General features: G+C 40.9%; 3 protein-coding genes across 3 annotated transcripts; all 3 read right to left on the reverse strand.

Annotated features, from left to right (window-relative positions):
* Positions 1 to 5172: 5172 nt before the first annotated feature.
* On the reverse strand, positions 5173 to 6042 carry LOC148818912 (uncharacterized). Its single transcript, XM_088935945.1, has one exon. The coding sequence runs from the start codon at positions 6040 to 6042 to the stop codon at positions 5173 to 5175; it is 870 nt and encodes a 289-aa protein (XP_088792071.1).
* Positions 6043 to 12105: 6063 nt separating this feature from the next.
* LOC148818913 (G protein-coupled receptor 183-like) lies at positions 12106 to 12972 on the reverse strand. The gene has a single exon (XM_088936193.1). It carries the CDS (start codon positions 12970 to 12972, stop codon positions 12106 to 12108), a length of 867 nt encoding a protein of 288 aa, XP_088792319.1.
* Positions 12973 to 17682: 4710 nt separating this feature from the next.
* On the reverse strand, positions 17683 to 18552 carry LOC148818914 (uncharacterized). The gene has a single exon (XM_088936192.1). It carries the CDS (start codon positions 18550 to 18552, stop codon positions 17683 to 17685), a length of 870 nt encoding a protein of 289 aa, XP_088792318.1.
* Positions 18553 to 21022: the final 2470 nt, after the last annotated feature.

A 21022-nucleotide genomic window follows, 5' to 3' on the forward strand; every position in this document is an offset into this window, starting at 1 on the left:
GTACGACTACGCCACCCAGCAATACAAACTGGTGTTAGGGACACTCTACATTACCACAGGTTCTGTTTATCTCCCAGAATCACCAATGCACACACAGACCAGCGACAAGCATTTGTATTGTATAAGTGCCCTTTTTATTTTACGACTTCATTCACATTCACTATCGCCCAAAAACACAATGAAAACAGCATTCGCAGCAGCAAAAGGTCCTTCCCAGGGTCATAATGGATATAGAGGGGCAGCAGTCTTCCCTATAAAATACTGAAAAGGGCCACTCAAACGTTTCTACATAGTCCCTGTAGTCTCTGATGGCCCACTTGGAGGAGAGGGGTATTGCCCAGTCCTATTTCCCCAGTTCACAGCCAGGTAACAGTAGAAATCCTCTGCAGGCTGTATTACATTCCCCTCAGTTTGAATCGGCTAGCTGGGCCAGTTTCCTTGTTCCTTGTCTTCAGGTGTTAAAAGTCTCTGTACAGTACCTCTGTTCCAATACCAATGTCTCCAGTGGTCGTCAGTTAGTGAACCAGTAGTTCCTTGCCTCCAGGTATTAGAAGTCTCTGCACAGTTCCTCGGTGGTCTCGCACTCTGCAGCTTCCCTGGTGCTGCCTGTGTCGTCTGCAGGGTCCAGTGTAAATTCCGAGACCCCTCTGTCTTGTCTCAGATGTTTTTATCCCTCTCCTTAGCCAATCCCTTTCAGGGGGCTTTCCACTGACAGAATCGGGTTTGCCCAGTATTTTTCCAGGAGGAAGCTTGTGTTGTTTTACTGTGGGGGTGCCGAGCTAGGTGTTAAGGGACCTTATAAGTTCATTGTTCACTCTCCGGCTCTCCCTCTTCCTCCCTTGGTCTGGCTAAAACTGGCTCAGCGACTGGGCTGTAACTGCTGTAGTTCTACTCAACTAATGCTATGAAACATTCTTACAAATATATTTTCTACCTTTTTCTTAGTACTAGACATCTCCACACCCATTCAGCACAGCCTCCCTGAGAGCGGGGCTCCCCCAGATGTACAGCCCGGGGCTACTAGTTGAGGTGAACCTTAGCTTCATGGTCACAGGGTGGCTGGCGCTGCTCTTAAACAAGTATCTGTCTCTGGTCAACTCAGCCATGATAACTGCGTAAAAGTCAGGAGTCCAGAGCACCAGGAAGCAGACTACCACCACGATGATGAGTCTCGGGGACTCTTTCTTGCTGTCTCTCTCTGGACCCGGCGGATCACGCGAAATTTAGTATTTAGAGATGAGGTACAGTTTCATCACTTTCAACAGTACTGTCGTGATTATTATTGGTAAATTAGTACAAGGAATTGGTGCACCTGTGCAAACAAGATGGTCAGATTATTGATACCCAGTAGCGAAGGCTGGATAGCCCTCCTGCACATCAAATGTGAATAAAGTTTCAGACATGCTGTGGTCAGCATTTCATTTTACTTTTACATCTTTAAAATCAGTGTCCGAGATCTCCCCCACAACAAATGTGTTTGAAATAGCCTTTTCCTGAAAAGTCCACAATTATTTCCCAGAATAATATGTTAGACAACGGATATGTGTAGGATGTCAAAAGACACATCTAAGACTTATTCTCGTTACAATTAGCTTCCTGACACCGTGTGTAGTTCCCTCTCTGAAGTTGAGCTAATAAAAGAATTTGATTTAAAAGAACAGACAGATAGGTACAGAAAAAGTAAGAATCAAAATGAAGGTAAATTAATAGTGAATTTAGATGATCATGGTGATCTCATTTCTGTAAACATCGAATGTCTTCCTCTTTATTGTAACCCTCAAAGCTAAGATATAATTTCTAGTGTTCTGTCGTAAGGTTTTTTTCCAGGTGAGCTTTCCATCCTGTGGAACTGCCACCCATGAACACAAGATGGCGCAATAACCCTTTATATCGTGTGAATTACACTTCAACCGGCCCAAGTGTCTGTGGGTTGAACTTCGCTGGGGATCAATTAGGTGTATTCAAGAGATCAACGTACTCTGTGCAAACAATTACAGCAGTGTAAATATGAACCGTTCAGATGAAACAAATATATCTTTTGCAAAGTAAAATCTGCTTTGATGATTTGTTACCAGACTTAATCATTTTTAAATTCAAAATCCTTAGGTCGATTTCTAATTTGATTTTTACATCTTGAAAATCGCAATGTGTGAGACGTCCACAATTTTTAAATTGGCAAATTTCATAGCATCGTGAAATGATCCTGTTCTGTTACACAGTAAGATGGTAGATAACATATGGTTCGGATTTCAAAACAAAACAAATGTAACACTTATTTTCGATATGACTCCCTTCCTGACATCGGGTGTAGTTTCATCTCCAAAGCTGAGCTAATTAAGAATTTATTTGAACAGAATGAGTCTGAACGGTGAGATTCCAGACAAAAGACACTGGGAGTGACGAACGAGAGACAGAAAGATAGGAATCAAAATGAAGATAAATTAATAGTCTCTGATTCTTGTTAAATTCGCTTTTACTACTATAAAAAGTGGTCGGAATGGTTTTTCCATGTGATTGAGCTTTTCAGCAGACACGGTGAGAACAGAAATTCATAAAAACATCTCCCAAACCCCATCTGATTTATAACGTGTGAATATTTATTTTTGAAAAATACTTTAAAATATTTTTTTTAAATGAAAAAAAGTTTCTCGATAAGTAGTCTAATATTCTAATAAAAATCAAACGGTCAAACGGCAGAAATATTCTGAACCAAGTCATCAAACGTATTGAGGTTTCACAGGGTGCGCGACTCTACAGTGTGGTTCAGTTATGACGCCGATGACGTTTTCAGTTTCCCTTCGTTATATTCGGCTATTTTGGGGACTTTTTGCATCCGGGACGGTCCTGGAAAACAGAAAAGATTTTTACATTTAACATTTGAAGCCTTTATCTTGTATCCCGAGGTGGCGTTTCAACAGCAGTTTGGCAGCCGGGGTGATTATTGTGCTGTTCTGTGCGCACTCCGTTTCAGAAGGTGCATATCTGTCTGCTTTTTAATTGGCCAAAAGATGCGAGATCGATTTTTTTCCTTGTGTTTGGGAACAATTTTTCCAGTTTCAAGTTTGGTTGTCAAAGGAAAGGAGTCTCCGAGGCGGCTGACCTTCCTCACTCTCATGGCTATATTTCACTCATTATGTAGTTTATTTACCCAATATTTTTTTTTTGTTGCAGTTCGACTCATCAAACAAAAGATGTCTTGCCTGAAGACCGTCAGGGAGGGGGCGTATATGAGTGTGTGTGAGAGAGACGGTATAGGTGTCTGTGTGTGTTCTGAATCCTATTTTATTCACCTTATGAGGGTACTCATCATGTTATCTCTCACTGTTTAGCATCAACAACAACATCGCTGTCGCGGTCTGGCGTTTGAAGAAGAGGCTTATAGTTGTAGAAGGCTCTCTGCTACTGCTGGAGCTCACAGCGATTTCTTGTCAGAAGAGGTGATCACTTTGTCTGAGGTGAAGCGTCTGGTGCTCAACCTCTGCCAGGTTGGAAGAGTTCATAGCGTTATTTACGTCCAGCCCTTTATAGACTGTGCGTTGATGAACTTCTCTTCATCAGTGCATAACTCCCGTCCTTTATAAAATGAACTGGATCTCTGTGAAATTCAGAGTGGACCTGAAGGTCTGTCCTCTGCTACCCGGGAGCTCCTGGGAGCAATTAACACGTGTTAATTCTCTGAGCAGCGTCATAGTCCGGTTTTCAAGCAAAACGTCATTAAACTGGACTTTTGTATTTGTAAACGAAGAGGTGGATAATTTTAGGATTAACATTATGAACTTTACTTAAAATTAGGGAGGTTTATAACTAGAAGTACAAATCTGCTATATCTACTCGATTTTAAAATGAAGTATAATTAGTCAATGAAAACCATTAGTGTTACTAAAACATAAATTTGTACTACATTAAAAATGCCAAATGATAAACTTTCCAGTTGTGCACAACTCCACACAGATATGAAAAGGGATGTTTCGAACATAATTCTCGATTAGTTTTTATAAAATCATACGAATTGCAATTCAGAAGGCTTCGCTTACTACAAGACGATGTCATAATTCTGAACGCGACACTCTTTCATGAACTGTCAAGACACTTCTCACAACTCTCCTCTCAGATTTTTTAAAGGTGTTTGTGACGCATCATTTACATCATGTAGACTACGCGTGGACCCGATCTCTGCATTTTCCCTCACGGGATCAATAAAGTATCTATCTATATATCAGGGAGACTGATTGACAGTAAGAATAGAGTTAAAGGCGTGGATTTTAAGTCCAGGAGTGTTCTATTTAAATTATACAATACTCTTTTAAGACCTCCTTTAGAATATGACGCACAGGTTTGGTCTCTTTACAGAAATCAGATTGTCGCCCCGGAATCAGACCAGATACATCCTCGAGGCAGACTTATTGACCGCCGCGCGACAGCAAGGCTAACCACTGCGGCACCGTGCCCTCCAGAAGACACATCTCAAAATCTGTACTCCTCAAATGATCTCAGACATGTTATGTTTATAAAGGCAACGAGAGAAGGGTATCAACATGTTTTTCTTTAAAGAACTAAATAACTCCGTCTGCAAAATCAGCATTACCTCATTGCTTAATTGAAACTGACTCAATGGGGGTTATGAATCTAATTTTTTGCATTATTAGATATCATTGTTTATTTTTCTATATTTTAAATTAATACATTATCTTCCTAGTTTACGTCATCATAATACCCAAACTCTACATGAAAAGCAGCGCTGCTCAGTTCTTTACATTGACTGGCGAGCCGCGGTTTGAAACTAGTTCCTCACACTCATACACTTCTTGAAACCGAGAACAGGCGGTCTTTATCCAAATGGTTGTGGGAGTGTGGAACAACGGGCTTGATTACAAAACGTTCGGGTGATGCGCTGGCATTTTAACAAATCGGCTGGATGAGGTCTTTGGATAATTTACCTGCTAAATACTAAACGGGGAAGACTGGCATATCAGGGTCTTGTCATTTGTTAGTTTTTATTAAGTTAAAAACACATAAGAATGTTATGAGACCAATTACGCAGTCAATTACAAATCAGAAAAATAATCTTTGTGTGAGATCTCAAAGAGCAAAAAAGGAATTTTATTTTTAATTCAACTGAGAATATAGTTCTCACAATTTTCTGATCGACGGGACAGTTCCTTGATACAGTTCTTACCTTATTCTCAGTGGAGGACAGACTCTCCCCCACACCGTCTTCAGCACAGCCTCCCTGAGAGCGGGGCTCCCCCAGATGTACAGCCCGGGGGTACATGTTGAAGTGAATCTTATCATCACGGTAAAAGGGTCTGTGGCGCAGTTCGTGAACAAGTATCTAGACCCGGTCATCTGAACCACGATAACGTAGTAAAAGCGAGGAGTCCAGAGCGCCAGGAAGCAAACTACCACCACGATGATGAGTCTCAGGGACTCTTTCTTGCTGTCTCTCTCTGGACCCGGCGGCTCACGAGCAATCTGGTATTTAGCGATGAGGTACAGTTTCACGTTCATCAGCACTTTCGCGATTATTATTACCTGGAGCGACAATGTGCCGTAAGCCTTTATTTTTGTAGCAACTTCGACAGTAACGAGGTTCTGTACCGTTAATGAGAAATAAGTGTAAAACCAGCAGAAAACACAAACTCCTATAACTACAGTCCTGGTTATATAACGACTGTAAATAAAAGGATAAACTACTGCAAGGAATCGGTCCACCTGTGCAGACAAGATTGTCAGAATATTGACAGCCAGTAGCAAAGGCATGATGGAATAGGTGCCGTTCCTGGAGGGATAGCCCTCCTGCACATCAAACAGCCCGATGTAGTAACCGCCTACCCCAGACAGGGTGTCGCATATGCTTGTGTTCAGCATGAAAATGAATCTGTTTTGACCTCGAAGTGACTTTTTAAAAATAATACCCAACACAACCGAGACAGCCACTAGAACCGCACTGGTAGCAATTAGTAGATTTGCTATAAAAATGAAATAATCTGCAGCATCACTAAAGTCCACCGCTAACGGCACAGTGAGGTTCAGATAAATCATCGCTCGATAAAATGAGTATCTGAGGACGCTGCCCTTGAGTTTTAATAGGCGAATTACACACAGGAGATTTCACGTGTTAAGACGGTATCTGAATGTCTGGAGCTTCGTGTCTCCTGAGAATAATTTACTCTCTGTTTACGAGGAATGATGCCATCGGAGAATGAGCTGCTTTGCGAATATATGTGGAGTATTTTAGTGTAATATGTTTTGGTTTTACCCGTTTGGTTAATATGCAGCCGCCTGGCCACAGGACGAGGAGGCTGGACTCCACATTAAGACAGAGGAGTTCACCAAGGGGAAACTGCACAGGTGGGGATGGGGGAGGAGGCGGAAAAGAGCGAGAGGAGATGTGTGTGAGCGCTGAGTCACATAAAAGCGTTCTGTGTTTAAACAGAAGTCGGTAACGATTGTGATTAGAAGCAGCTGGATGAGTTATTTCTTTGTTTCAAGTTGTTTGCATTTTATCTGACAGTTGCATACCGATCAATGTCATGAGCTGAGGTGGTCGTTTATAACAAAGTCAAAATGACTGAATGAACAGAGAACTTCAATCAGTGCCGCTCTGTACAGAGAGGAGTCTATTAACACGGAGTGTAGTTATTAACGTGTTTTTGACGTAGAGAGGACAGTAGAAGCTGCTGTATCATTAACATGAAATAATTAAAATGATTTATCCCGAGCTCATCTCTGTTCATACCGAATGACTTCCTCTCGATTATCACCTCTATGTTGTTGAGCAAAAAAATCGTGTACTCTATATTATTCCGTCACAGGTTGAATTTTCTTCAGTCGTGATTCTAATGATTTAATTGATGTCAAGGGAGCAGCCAGTCCTGTACAACTACCATGTATGAACAGAAGATGGCGCCAATAATCTTTAAGACCGGGTGCAGTATTGTTTCTCTCAAGGATTCAGACGGCTGTAGCTGAGCAGGTCAAAAATGACTGGACTGTAATTGATATTCCTACAGCCTGATCTGTTCTTCTCGGTTTCGTAGTTTTTTTTGTAAAAAACAACGTCTAACTATGAAAGCTGTTGTAAGCTTAATTATATTTGTAACCGTGGAGACAGAATTGCAAACTGCTTAATTTTACGGAGTGTTTGCCGTTCTCTGTTCAAGGCAAAACTGCAACCACACACGTTAGGTTTTCGTAGTAATTTGAGGAATTAAAAAAAAACTTTTTTCAGTGCCTCTGAATGTCTTTGAATGCCCCTGAAACGTTACGTTAAACACAAAAGCTTTTTTAACTTTTTTTTTATTTTGCGGTGTGAAAACATTTTGTTCATACTGTATACACCGCCTTCCAAAATACCAGGGAATGCGGTTTTCCTAAAGATGTATCTTGTCTGTCTGAACTAGTGGACTGTTAGTGGCCCAGCATGAGAGATGAACCTCAACCTGCCCAAGTGTCTCACTACTTCGCTGGGGACCAATTAGTTATATTCTAGAGATATACAGGTATGTACTCTGTAAAAAAAACAATCACAGAAGTTTAGTAATTCAGTGTTCGAATGAAACATACTTTATATAATAAAGAAAAATCAATTCTTTTGACTTATTAGTTGTGAGAAGGCGAAGTTTGTTGCAATCGGTCCTAACAAATTAATGAGGCAAATAATATCTTAAATTGTAGATATAATCAAGGATCTTCCATTCCTGATATGCAGTATAAGAAATTATCAGGCTCCAGAGAAAAACACCAGTACTAATGAAAGTGAAACTGTACTTCATTGCTAAATTCCAGATTGCTCGTCGTCATCTTCCATCATGAAGCTGTCACGCCCTCTACAGCTAGAGGGCACCCCTACTCTGTCCTGTCCCTAGTTTCCTGTGATTTGCTTGTCATTTTGGTGTGTCTCTGTCTGGGGCTATATATATCCTGGTCACCCTTTCCTCTTCACTCAGCATTGAGGTTCGGATGTCCTGAGACCCACCTAGCACCAGGTCACTCCACGTCCGTGGCCTGAGGGCATAGGTTTCTATACGGCATTTCCTGAATAGCTGAGCTCGGGCTAACCTCCGTCCCGTCGCTACGCATAGGGTCTTTTATGCTCTCCTGCCATTTCACGGTTTGTCCCTTCCAACATCCGTGACAGAAGCACTAATCAGTGGCATGGTTGCGAGATTTCACTCCGCCCCCCTCAGAGTTTCAGACGCCCCCTACAGATTGTTCCCCTGGCGCCGGCCCAGAATGTGGAATTTGTCTAAATTCGGGGCCTGAAATCAATTCATGGAGGCAGTTATGAGGTCAGTTAATAAGACAACACTGGAGTAAAAGGCAGGAGTTCAGAGCGGCAGGAAGCAGGAAGAACACGCGTGTGAGAGCCCTCATTTGCAATAAGTCCATTTTAAAGAACTTCTCTCTCTCTCTCTCTCTCTCTCTCTCTCTCTCAAAAGAACGAAAGCACTACAGACTGGGCTGTAACTGCTTCACAGTTCTACAATCACAGCTAACGCTATGAAACATTCCTACGAATATATTTCATACCTTTTTCTTAGTACTAGACATCTCCCACACCCGTTCAGCACAGCCTCCCTGAGAGCGGGTCTCCCCCAGATGTACAGCCCAGGGGTACAGGTTGAAGTGAACCTTAGCTTCATGGTCACAAGGTCTCTCGTGCTGTTCTTGAACAAGTATCTGTATCTGGTCAACTCAACTGCGGTAATTGTGTAACAGTCAGGAGTCCAGAGCACCAGGAAGCAGACTACCACCACGACGATGAGTCTCAGGGACTCTTTCTTGCTGTCTCTCTCTGGACCCGGAGGCTCACACGAAATCTAGTATTTAGAGATGATGTACAGTTTCATCAGTTTCAACAGTACTGTCGTGATTATTATTGGTTAATTAGTACAAGGTGCAATTAAGATGGTCAGATTATTGATACCCGGTAGCAAAGGCACTATGTAATAGGTGCCATTCCTGGACGGATAGCCCTCCTGCACATCAAAGAATCCTATGTAGTAACTGCCAAATCTGGAGAAAGTTTCAGACATGCTGGTGGTCAGAATTTAATTTTACTTTTATATCTTTAAAATTAGTGTTAGAGATCTGCTGGGACGAATGGGAGACGTCCCCCTCCTCCCCCACAACAAATGTCTTTGGAATAGCCTTTTCCGAAAAGTCCACAATTATTTCAATTGGCAGATTTTACGGTCAATGGCATTTTGAAATGATTAAGTTCTGACCCAGAACAAGATGTTAGACAACGGATATGGGTAGAATGTCAAAAGACACATCTAAGACTTATTTTCGTTACGATTAGCTTCCTGACACCGTGTGTAGTTCCCTCTGTGAAGTTGAGCTAATAAAAGAATGTGATGTAAAAAAACAGACAGAGAGCTACAGAAAAGGCAGGAATCAAAATGAAGGTAAATTAATAGTGAACTTAGATGATCATGGTAATCTCATTTCTGTAAACATCGAATGTCTTCCTCTTTATTGTAACCCTCAAAGCTAAGATATAATTTCTAGTGTTCTGTCGTAAGGTTTGTTTGTTTTTCCGGTGAGCTTTCCATCCTGTGGAACTGCATAATCATGAACACAAGATGGCGCAATAACCCTTTATATCGTGTGAATTACACTTCAACTGGCCCAAGTGTCTGTGGGTTGAACTTCGCTGGGGAACAATTAGGTGTATTCAAGAGATACACGAGCTCTGTGGAAACAATTACAGCAGTGTAAATATGAACCGTTCAGATGAAACAAATATATACTTTGCAAAGTAAAATTTGCTTTGATGATTTGTTACCACACGTAATCATTTTTAAATTCAAAACCCTTAGGTCGATTTCTAATTTTATTTTTAAATTTTATCTTGAAAAAGATAAAATTCTCGTTTGAGACGTCGACAAGTTTTCCAATTGGCAAATTTCATAGCATCGTGAAATGATCCTGTTCTGCTACACAGTAAGATGGTAGACAACATATGGTTCAGATTTCAAAAGAAATCAGATGTAACAATTATTTTTGATATGACTTCATGTGTAGTTTCATCTCCAAAGCTGAGATAATTAAGAGTGTGATTGAACAGTTTGAGTCTGAACGGTGAGATTCCAGACACAAAAGACACTGGGAGTGACGAACGAGAGACAGAAAGATAGGAATCAAAATGAAGATAAATTAATAGTCTACGATTCTTGTTAAATTCTCTTTTACTACTATAAAAAGTGGTAGGAGAGGGTTTTCCATGTGATTGAGCTCTTCAGCAGACACGGTGAGAACAGAAATTCACAAAAACATCTCCCAAACCACATCTGATTTATAACGTGTAAATATTTATTTTTGAAAAATAAAAAAAAAGTTTCTCGATACGTAGTCTAATATTCTAATGAAAATCAAATGTTCAAACGGCAGAAATATTCTGACCCAAGTCATCAAACGTATTGAGGTTTCACAGGGTGCGCGACTCTACAGTGTGGTTCAGTTATGACGCCGATGAGGTCATCAGTTTCCCTTCGTTATATTCGGCTATTTTGGGGACTTTTTGCATTCGGGACGGTCCTGGAAAACAGAAAAAAAAAATTACATGTAACATTTTAAGCCTTGATCTTGTATCCCGATTATAAGGTTTCAGGTGGCGTTTCAACAGCAGTTTGGCAGCCGGGGTGATTATTGTGCTGTTCTGTGCGCACTCCGTTTCAGAAGGTGCATATCTGTTTGCTTTTTAATTGGCCAAAAGATGAGAGAGTGATTTTTTTCCCTTGTGTTTGGGAACAATTTTTCCAGTTTCAAGTTTGGTTGTCAAAGGAAAGGAGTCTCCGCGGCCGCAGACCTTCCTCACTCTCGTGGTTATATATCGCTCATTATGTAGTTTATTTACCCAATATTTTAGTTTCTTTGGTTGCAGTCCGACTCATATACTGTACCAAAAATGTCTTGCCTGAAGACCATCAGCAAGGGGGAGTACGTGTGTGTGTGTGAGAGAGACGGTATAGGTGTCTGTGTGTGTTCGGAATCCTATTTTATTCACCTTATGAGGGTACTCATCATTTTATCTTTAATTGTTTAACAATAACAACAAGATCACTGTCGCGGTCTGGCGTTTGAAGACGAGATGGTCTCTCTGCTACTGCTGGGGCTGACAGTGATTCCTTGTCAGAAGATGTGATTACTTTGTCTGAGGTGAAGCGTCTGGTGCTCAACCTCTTTACCGGTGCCAGTTTGGAAGAGTTCATAGCGTTATATACGTCCAGACCTCTATGGACTCTGTGTTAAAACCTGCTCTTCATCAGTGCATAACTCCCTTCCTTTATAAAATGAACTGAATCTCTGAAATTCAGAGTGGACCTGAAGATCTGTCCTCTTTATAATTCAAACACACTGCGGCACCGTGCCCTCCAGAAGACACATTTCAAAATCTGTACTCCTCAAATTATCTCAGACATGTTATGTTTATAAAGACAACGAGAGAAGGGTATCAACATGTTTTTCATTAAAGAACTAAATGACTCCGTCTGCAAAATCAGCATTGGTTCATTGCTTAATTGAAAGTGCCTCAATGGGAGTTATCAATCTAATTTTTGCATGATTGGATATCATTCTGTTTATTTTTCTATATTTTAAATTAATATATTATCTTCATAATTTACGTCATCATAATACCCAAACTCTACATGAAAAGCAGCGCTGCTCAGTTCTTTACATTGACTGGCGAACCGCGGTTTGAAACTAGTTCCTCACACTCATACACTTCTTAAAACCGAGAACAAGCGGTCTTTATCCAAATGGTTGTGGGAGTGTGGAACACCCGGACATGATTACAAAGCGTTCGGGTGATGCCCTGGCATTTTTACAAAACGGCTGGATGAGGTCTTTGGTGAAATGAGCTGCTAGCGACTAAGCGGGAAGACTGGCGTTTTTATTATTTTTATTTTACTTTTTATTAAGTTAAACATATAAGAATGTTATGAGACCCATTACGCAGTCAATTACGGAACTGAAAAATCATATTTGTGTGAGATCTCAAAGAGCAACGAAGGAATTTTATTTATAATACAGCTGAGAATATAGTTCTCACAATTTTCTGTTCGACGGGACAGTTCCTTGATACAGTTCTTACCTTTATTTTCTCAGTGGAGGACAGACTCTCCCCCACACCGTCTTCAGCACAGCCTCCCTGAGAGCGGGGCTCCCCCAGATGTACAGTCCAGGGGTACAAGTTGAAGTGAACCTTATCATCATGCTGAAAGGGTCTGTGGCGCAGTTCTCGAACATGTATCTTGATGCGGTCATCTGAACCAAGATAATGTAGTAAAAATCAGGAGTCCAGAGCGCCAGGAAACAGACTACCACCACGATGATGAGTCTCAGGGACTCTTTCTTGCTGTCTCTCTCTGGACCCGGCGGCTCCCGAGCAATCTGGTATTTAGCGATGAGGTACAGTTTCACGTTCATCAGCACTTTCGCGAATATTATTGCCTGGAGTGACAATGTGCCGTAAGCGTTTATTTTTGCAGCAACTTCGACAGCAACGAGGTTCAGTACCGTTAATGAGAAATAAGTGTAAAACCAGCAGAAAACACAAACTCCTATAACGACAGTCCTGGTTATATAACGACTGTAAGCATAAGGATAAACTACAGCAAGGAATCGATCCACCTGTGCAGACATGATGGTCAGAATATTGACAGCCAGTAGCGAAGGCACGATGGAATAGGTGCCGTTTTTGGACGGATAGCCCTCCTGCACATCAAACAGTCCGATGTAGTAACCACCTACCCCAGACAGAGTGTCGCATATACTTGTGTTCAGCATGAAAATAAATCTGTTTTGAGCTCGAAGTGAGTTTTTACAAATAATACCCAACACAACCGAGACAGCCACGAGAACAGAACTGGTAGCAATTAGTAGGTTTGTTATAAAAATGAAATAATCTACAGGTTCATTAAAGTCCACCGCTAACGGCACAGTGAGGTTCAGCGAAATCATCGCGCGGTAAAATGAGTATCTGAGGACGCTGCTCTTGAGTTTTCATAGGCGAATTACACACAGGAGATTTCACGTGTCACACGGTATCTGAACGTCTGGGGCTTCGTGTCTCATGAGAATAACTAAAGCTCCATCTGTTCACGAGGAATGACGCCATCGGAGAATGAGCTGCTTTGCGAATGTATGTGGAGTATTTTAGTGTAATAGGTTTTGGTTTTACCCGTTTGGTTAATATGCAGCCGCCTGGCCACAGGACGAGGAGGCTGGACTCCCCATTAAGACAGAGGAGTTCACCAAGGGGAAACTGCACAGGTGGAGATGGGGGTGGAGGCGGAAAAGAGCGAGAGGAGATGTGTGTGAGCGCTGAGTCACATAAAAGTCTTCTGTGTTTAAACAGAAGTCGGTTACGATTGTGATTAGAAGCAGCTGGATGAGTTATTTCTTTGTTTCAAGTTGTTTGCATTTTATCTGACAGTTGCATACCGATCAATGTCATGAGCTGAGGTGGTCGTTAATAACAAAGTCAAAATGACTGAATGAACAGAGAACTTCAATCAGTGCCGCTCTGTACAGAGAGGAGTCTATTAACACGGAGTGTAGTTATTAACGTGTTTTTGATGACGTAGAGAGGACAGTATAAGCTGCTGTATCATTAACATGAAATAATTAAAATGATTTATCCCGAGCTCATCTCTGTTCATACCGAATGACTTCCTCTCGATTATCACCTCTATGTTGTTGAGCAAAAAAATCGTGTACTCTATATTATTCTGTCACAGGTTGAATTTTCTTCAGTCGTGATTCTAATGATTTAATTGATGTCAAGGGTGCAGCCAGTCCTGTACAACTACCATGTATGAACAGAAGATGGCGCCAATAATCTTTAAGACCGGGTGCAGTATTGTTTCTCTCAAGGATTCAGACGGCTGTAGCTGAGCAGGTCAAAAATGACTGGACTGTAATTGATATTCCTACAGCCTGATCTGTTCTTCTCGGTTTCGTAGTTTTTTTTGTAAAAAACAACGTCTAACTATGAAAGCTGTTGTAAGCTTAATTATAGTTGTAACCGTGGAGACAGAATTGCAACCTGCTTAATTTTACGGAGTGTTTGCAGTTCTCTGTTCAAGGCAAGACTGCAAGCACACACGTTAGGTTTTCGTAGGAATTTGAAGAACTAAAAAAAACTTTTTTCAGTGTCTCTGAATGTCTTTGAATGCCCCTGAAACGTTGTTCAACACAAAAACTCTTTTAACTTTTTTATTTTTATTTATATCTGTGTGAAAAAATTTTGTTCATACTGTGTCATCGCCTTCCAAAATACCAGGAAATGCGGTTTTCCTAAAGATGTATCTTCTGTCTGTACTAGTGGACTGTTAGCGGCCCAGCATGAGAGGTGAACCTCCACCTTGCCAAGTCTCTCACTACTTCGCTGTGGACCAATTAGTTATATTCTAGAGATATACAGGTATGTACTCTTTAAAGAAGAATCACAGAAGTTTAGTAATTTAGTGTTCGAATGAAATATACTTTATGTAGTAAAGAAGAATCAATTTTTTTTACTTATTGTGAGAAGGTGAAGTTTGTTGCAATCGGTCCTAACAAATTAATGAGGCGAGTAATAGCATAATGCTTAGGCCACCATTCAGTGTGAAAGCCGGCTTACCAGAGCGGGACGTCATCTCTATTTAGCTCACCAGGCTGGGTCCCTGTTGAGTGACGCCGGAGGCCCGGGTTCGCGTCCCCGACGGTGGGCGCCCGACCTGTGCAGGCAGCAGGCAAGGGCGCCCACCTGAACCCTGTAGCATTACAATATCTTAAATTGTAGATATAACCAAGGATCTTGCATTCCTGATATGCATTATAAGAAATTATCAGGCTCTAGAGAAAAACACCAGTACTAATAATAAAGTATTAATTTACTTCATCGCTAAATACCAGATTGCTCATCGTTATCTTCCATTATGAAGCTGTCACGCCCTCTGTCCTGTCCCTATTTTGTCATTCCGGTGTGTCTCTGTCTGGGCTATATATATCCTTAGATGATCATGATAATCTCATTTCTGTAAACATCGAATGTCTTCCTCTTTATTGTAACCCTCAAAGCTAAGATATAATTTCTAGTGTTCTGTCGTAAGGTTTTTTTCAGGTGAGCTTTCCATCCTGTGGAACTGCCACCCATGAACACAAGATGGCGCAATAACCCTTTATATCGTGTGAATTACACTTCAACCGGCCCAAGTGTCTGTTGAACTTCGCTCGGGAACAATTAGGAGTATTCAAGAGATACACGAGCTCTGTGCAAACAATTACAGCAGTGTAAATATGAACCGTTCAGATGAAACAAATATATCTTTTGCAAAGTAAAATCTGCTTTGATGATTTGTTACCAGACTCAATCATTTTTAAATTCAAAATCCTTAGGTCGATTTTTAATTTGATTTTTACATCTTGAAAATCGCAATGTGTGAGACGTCCAAAATTTTTTTAAATTGGCAAATTTCATAGCATCGTGAAATGATCCTGTTCTGCTACACAGTAAGATGGTAGACAACATATGGTTCGGATTTCAAAAGAAATCAGATGTAACACTTATTTTCGATATGACTCCCTTCCTGACTTCATGTGTAGTTTCTTCTCCAAAGATGAGATAATTAAGAATTTATTTGAACAGAGTGTTTGAGTCTGAACGGTGAGATTGCAGACACAAAAGACACTGGGAGTGATGAACGAGAGACAGAAAGATAGGAATCAAAATGAAGATAAATTAATAGTCTCTGATTCTTGTTAAATTCGCTTTTACTACTATAAAAAGTGGTCGGAATGGTTTTTCCATGTGATTGAGCTCTTCAGCAGACACGGTGAGAACAGAAATTCATAAAAACATCTCCCAAACCCCATCTGATTTATAACGTGTGAATATTTATTTTTGAAAAATACTTTAAAATATTTTTTTTAAATGAAAAAAAGTTTCTCGATAAGTAGTCTAATATTCTAATAAAAATCAAACGGTCAAACGGCAGAAATATTCTGACCCAAGTCATCAAACGTATTGAGGTTTCACAGGGTGCGCGACTCTACAGTGTGGTTCAGTTATGACGCCGATGACGTTTTCAGTTTCCCTTCGTTATATTCGGCTATTTTGGCGACTTTTTGCATCCGGGACGGTCCTGGAAAACAGAAAAGATTTTTACATGTAACATTTGAAGCCTTGATCTTGTATCCCGATTATAAGGTTTCAGGTGGCGTTTCAACAGCAGTTTGGCAGCCGGGGTGATTATTGTGCTGTTCTGTGCGCACTCCGTTTCAGAAGGTGCATATCTGTCTGCTTTTAAATTGGCCAAAAGATGAGAGAGTGATTTTTTCCCTTGTGTTTGGGAACAATGTTTCCGGTTTCAGGTTTGATTGTTAAAGGAAAGGAGTCTCCGCGGCCGCAGACCTTCCTCACTCTCGTGGTTATATCTCACTCATTATGTAGTTTATTTACCCAATATTTTAGTTTTTTTTGGTTGCAGTTCGACTCATCAACAAATGTCTTGCCTGAAGACCGTCAGCAAGGGGGAGTACGTGTGTGTGTGTGAGAGAGACGGTATAGATGTTTGCGTGTGTTGTGAATCGTATTTTATTCACCTTATAAGGGTACTCATCATGTTATCTCTCAGTTTAGCATCAACAACCTGATCACTGTCGCGGTCTGTCGTTTGAAGAAGAGATGGGCTCTCTGCTACTGCTGGAGCTGAAAGCGATTCCTTGTCAGAAGATGTGATTACTTTGTCTGAGGTGAAGCGTCTGGTGCTCAACCTCTTTACCGGTGCCAGTTTGGAAGAGTTCATACCGTTATATACGTCCAGACCTCTATGGACTCTGTGTTAAAACCTGCTCTTCATCAGTGCATAACTCCCTTCCTTTATAAAATGAACTGAATCTCTGAAATTCAGAGTGGACCTGAAGATCTGTCCTCTTTATAATTCAAACACACTGCGGCACCGTGCCCTCCAGAAGACACATTTCAAAATCTGTACTCCTCAAATTATCTCAGACACGTTATGTTTATAAAGACAACGAGAGAAGGGTATCAACATGTTTTACATTAAAGAACTAAATAACTCCGTCTGCAAAAGCAGCATTACCTCATTGCTTAATTGAAACTGACTCAATGGGGGTTATGAATCTAAATTTTGCATGATTGGATATCATTCTGTTTATTTTTCTATATTTTAAATTGATATTTTATCTTTATAATTTACTTCATTATAATCCCCAAACTCTACATGAAAAGCAGCGCTGCTCAGCTCTTTACATTGACTGGCGAACCGCAGTTTGAAACTAGTTCCTCACACACTCACACACTTCTTAAAACCGAGAACAAGCGGTCTTTATCCAAATGGTGAACAACCGGACTTGATTACAAACCGTTCGGGTAAGGCCCTGGCATTTTTGGAAAACAAAATTAGGTCTTTATTAGGTCTTTGGAGAAATGAGCTGCTAACGACTAAACGGGGGAAGACTTGCATATCGGGGTCATATTTGTTACTTTTTATTAAGTTAAACATATGAGAATGTTATGAGATCCATTACGTAGTCAATTACACAACAGAAAAATCATCTTTGTGTGGGATCTTAAAGAGCAAAGAAGGAATTTTATTTATAATACAACTGAGGATATAGTTCTCACAATTTTCTGTTCGACGGGACAGTTCCTTGATACAGTTCCTACCTTTTTCTCAGTGGAGGACAGACTCTCCCCCACACCGTCTTCAGCACAGCCTCCCTGAGAGCGGGGCTCCCCCAGATGTACAGTCCGGGGGTACAAGTTGAAGTGAATCTTATCATCACGATAAAGGGGTCTGTGGCGCAGTTCGTGAACAAGTATCTAGACCCGGTCATCTGAACTACGATAATGTAGTAAAAGCGAGGAGTCCAGAGCGCCAGGAAGCAGACTACCACCACGATGATGAGTCTCAGGGACTCTTTCTTGCTGTCTCTCTCTGGACCCGGCGGCTCACGAGCAATCTGGTATTTAGCGATGAGGTACAGTTTCACGTTCATCAGCACTTTCGCGATTATTATTACCTGGAGCGACAATGTGCCGTAAGCCTTTATTTTTGCAGCAACTTCGACAGTAACGAGGTTCTGTACCGTTAATGAGAAATAAGTGTAAAACCAGCAGAAAACACAAACTTCTATAACTACAGTCCTGGTTATATAACGACTGTAAGTATAAGGATAAACTACAGCAAGGAATCGGTCCACCTGTGCAGACATGATGGTCAGAATATTGACAGCCAATAACGAAGGCATGATGGAATAGGTGCCGTTTCTGGACGGATAGCCCTCCTGCACATCAAACAGCCCGATGTAGTAACCACCTACCCCAGACAGAGTGTCACTGATGCTGGTGTTCAGCATGAAAATAAACCTGTTTTGAGCTCGAAGTGACTTTTTAAAAATAATACCCAACACAACCGAGACAGCCACTAGAACAGCACTGGTAGCAATTAGTAGATTTGCTATAAAAATTAAATAATCTGCAGCGTCATTAAAGTCCACCGCTAACGGCACAGTGAGGTTCAGCGAAATCATCGCGCGGTAAAATGAGTATCTGAGGACGCTGCTCTTGAGTTTTTATAGACGAATTACACACAGGCGATTTCACGTGTCACACGGTATCTGAACGTCTGGAGCTTCGTGTCTCTTGAGAATAATTAACTCTCCATCTGTTCACGAGGAATGACGCCATCGAAAATGAGCTGCTTTGCGAATGTGTGTGGAGTATTTTAGTGTAACAGGTTTTGGTTTTACCATGAGGATGGGGGTGGAGGCGAAAAAAAGCGAGAGGAGAACGGTTGTGATTAGGAGCTAGATGAGTCGTTATCCCTCAGTTTGAGTCGAGCAGTTTCGTGTTTGCATTTTGTCCGAGAGATGCATGCCGATCAATGTCATGAGCTGAGGTGGTCGTTTATAAAAAAAAAGTCAAAAGGACTAAATGAACGAAGATCTTAGAAGGCTGAGATCAGTGCAGCTCTGTACAGAGAAGAACATATTTTACACTCCGTGTATTTATAAACGTGAAATTGATGACGTAACGAGGACTGTGGAAGCTGCTCTATCATAAACATGAAATGATCAATAATATAAAATAATAAATACAAGAGTAGCTTATCTCTGTATAAACCGAATGGCTTCCTTTTGATTATAACCTGTCCTGTGGAACTACCATGTATAGACTGCAGATGGCGGCAATAGTCTTTAATACCGAATTCAGTACTGTTTCTCTCACAGCTATATCTGAGCAGGTCAAATGACTGCAACCGATATCCCCACAGCCTGATCTGTTCCTCTCGATTTCTTCGTTTTTGTAAAAAATTAACGTCCAACTGTGAAAGCTGTTTTAAGTTTAATTATAGTTGTAGTCGCAAGACTGCAAGCAAACACGTTCGGTTTTCGTGGTTATTTAAGAAATGAAAAAATCGTCTGTCGATGCCTCTGAATGAGTTTGGATGCCCCTGGAACGTTACGGTCAACACAAAGGTTTAAAAACATCAACAGAAGTTACATTTTTAGAACTGTCAAGTAGAGCACTCCACAAATGAGGGGCTACTGCCGAAAAAATATGGGGGTCTTAGTGTACTACGTTGAGTAGACCAGAGCCAGCAGAAGGATGAACATGTAACTCTTGAAGGCACACAGGAGAGCCTAAGTTTGAGACAGTTGTGTTTTCACTGCGGCGCACACATTTCTCATTAACTTGAAAGAAAGGCTGAGGTCACTGTACAAAATCATGAAAACGAGCCAAAAGGTTTCTCCAGAAATCTTTTCGTTTTATTCACTTTAATTGAGGCTGTATGCCTATGTTTTGAGAAGATGAGAGACGTGTAAAAACCATGGACCTGGTGTCTCAGACCCAAAGCCAGAGTGTCTGCTGGTTTCTCCTCCAACCTGCGTAATCAATTAAAGAAAACACCCTCATTATCCTCCTCGTTAGACGTGTGGGATCTTCTTAAGGTCTTTAACAGTTCATTATCGAAGACATTCGCTTCATGAAAGGTGCATCTAGTTGTGAAACACGCAGGAGCCTGTTTAGAAATGTTACTGTTCAGCAGTTAATTAAATAATTAGACCAACCATGTAATAGAGCTGAGAAGACCTAGTTTGTTGCAATCGGTCCTAAAGTAGTGTACTCGTTTAGAATGGAGCTGCCTGAGCGCACCTCGGTTGACCTCCAGGTACAGTAGTACGCTGAAACAAATGAATGAAGTGAATAATATCTGAATTGTAGATATAACCAGTGATCTTCCAATATTACTGTTAATAAGATAAATAAAAAATAGACCGACCGTGCAACAGAGCTGAGAAATAATTGAAATGAACAAAGAGACCATATCCTATGGGATTTATGGGTATTAGACCTCTGTTGTATATATCAATCAATGTTAAAACATATTTATTTGACAGATTACATGATAAAGATTTGGTTTACATGGAGCAGATAGGAAGTTGAAGATCTGGGATTAGGAATGCGAGACGTTGTATACCTGAAGCTCTGCCTGCATTAATAAATGTACAAGATATAACCTGCATCATTAAAAAAGGGAAGGTTCACTGTTCCCAGTGATCATCACGTTAAATCTGCTATTTAGTGTTGATTTGAGACATGCCTGTTCCGACAGGAGTTGGACTAATCAGGGGTGAGTTTCCCGAAAGCATCGTAGCGCTAAGAACATCGTAAACTCGCTCTTAAGATCGATCGTTAATTTACGAGTGTTTCCCAAAACCCATCGTAACCAAACTAGCACGTTAAATCCTTCGTAATCTACGTGCTCCCCGACCCACTCGTTAATCACTGAGTGCTTCTTAAACTGGCTGCCTCCTGCGCCAACCTTAGCGACAGAGATCGCCAGACAGAGCACATTCAATTCACGTCATGGGAATGCTCTGGAAATATAGAATACTAAGATTTTATATTAAGGATTTTGATATTTTGTTGTACTATGTAAGAGGAAATTTGAACAAAGAACATTTATTCATACAGTAATGAATTTATTAGTCATCT

This window comes from Atractosteus spatula, chromosome 17, assembly GCF_055471065.1.
Source record: "Atractosteus spatula isolate fAtrSpa1 chromosome 17, fAtrSpa1.hap1, whole genome shotgun sequence".
Classification (NCBI taxonomy): Eukaryota; Metazoa; Chordata; class Actinopteri; order Semionotiformes; family Lepisosteidae; genus Atractosteus; species Atractosteus spatula.

Coding starts and splice junctions, on each gene's coding strand:
- LOC148818912 (XM_088935945.1), bottom strand. CDS start 6,042: ATGATTTATCTGAACCTCACTGTGCCGTTAGCGGTGGACTTTAGTGAT.
- LOC148818913 (XM_088936193.1), bottom strand. CDS start 12,972: ATGATTTCGCTGAACCTCACTGTGCCGTTAGCGGTGGACTTTAATGAA.
- LOC148818914 (XM_088936192.1), bottom strand. CDS start 18,552: ATGATTTCGCTGAACCTCACTGTGCCGTTAGCGGTGGACTTTAATGAC.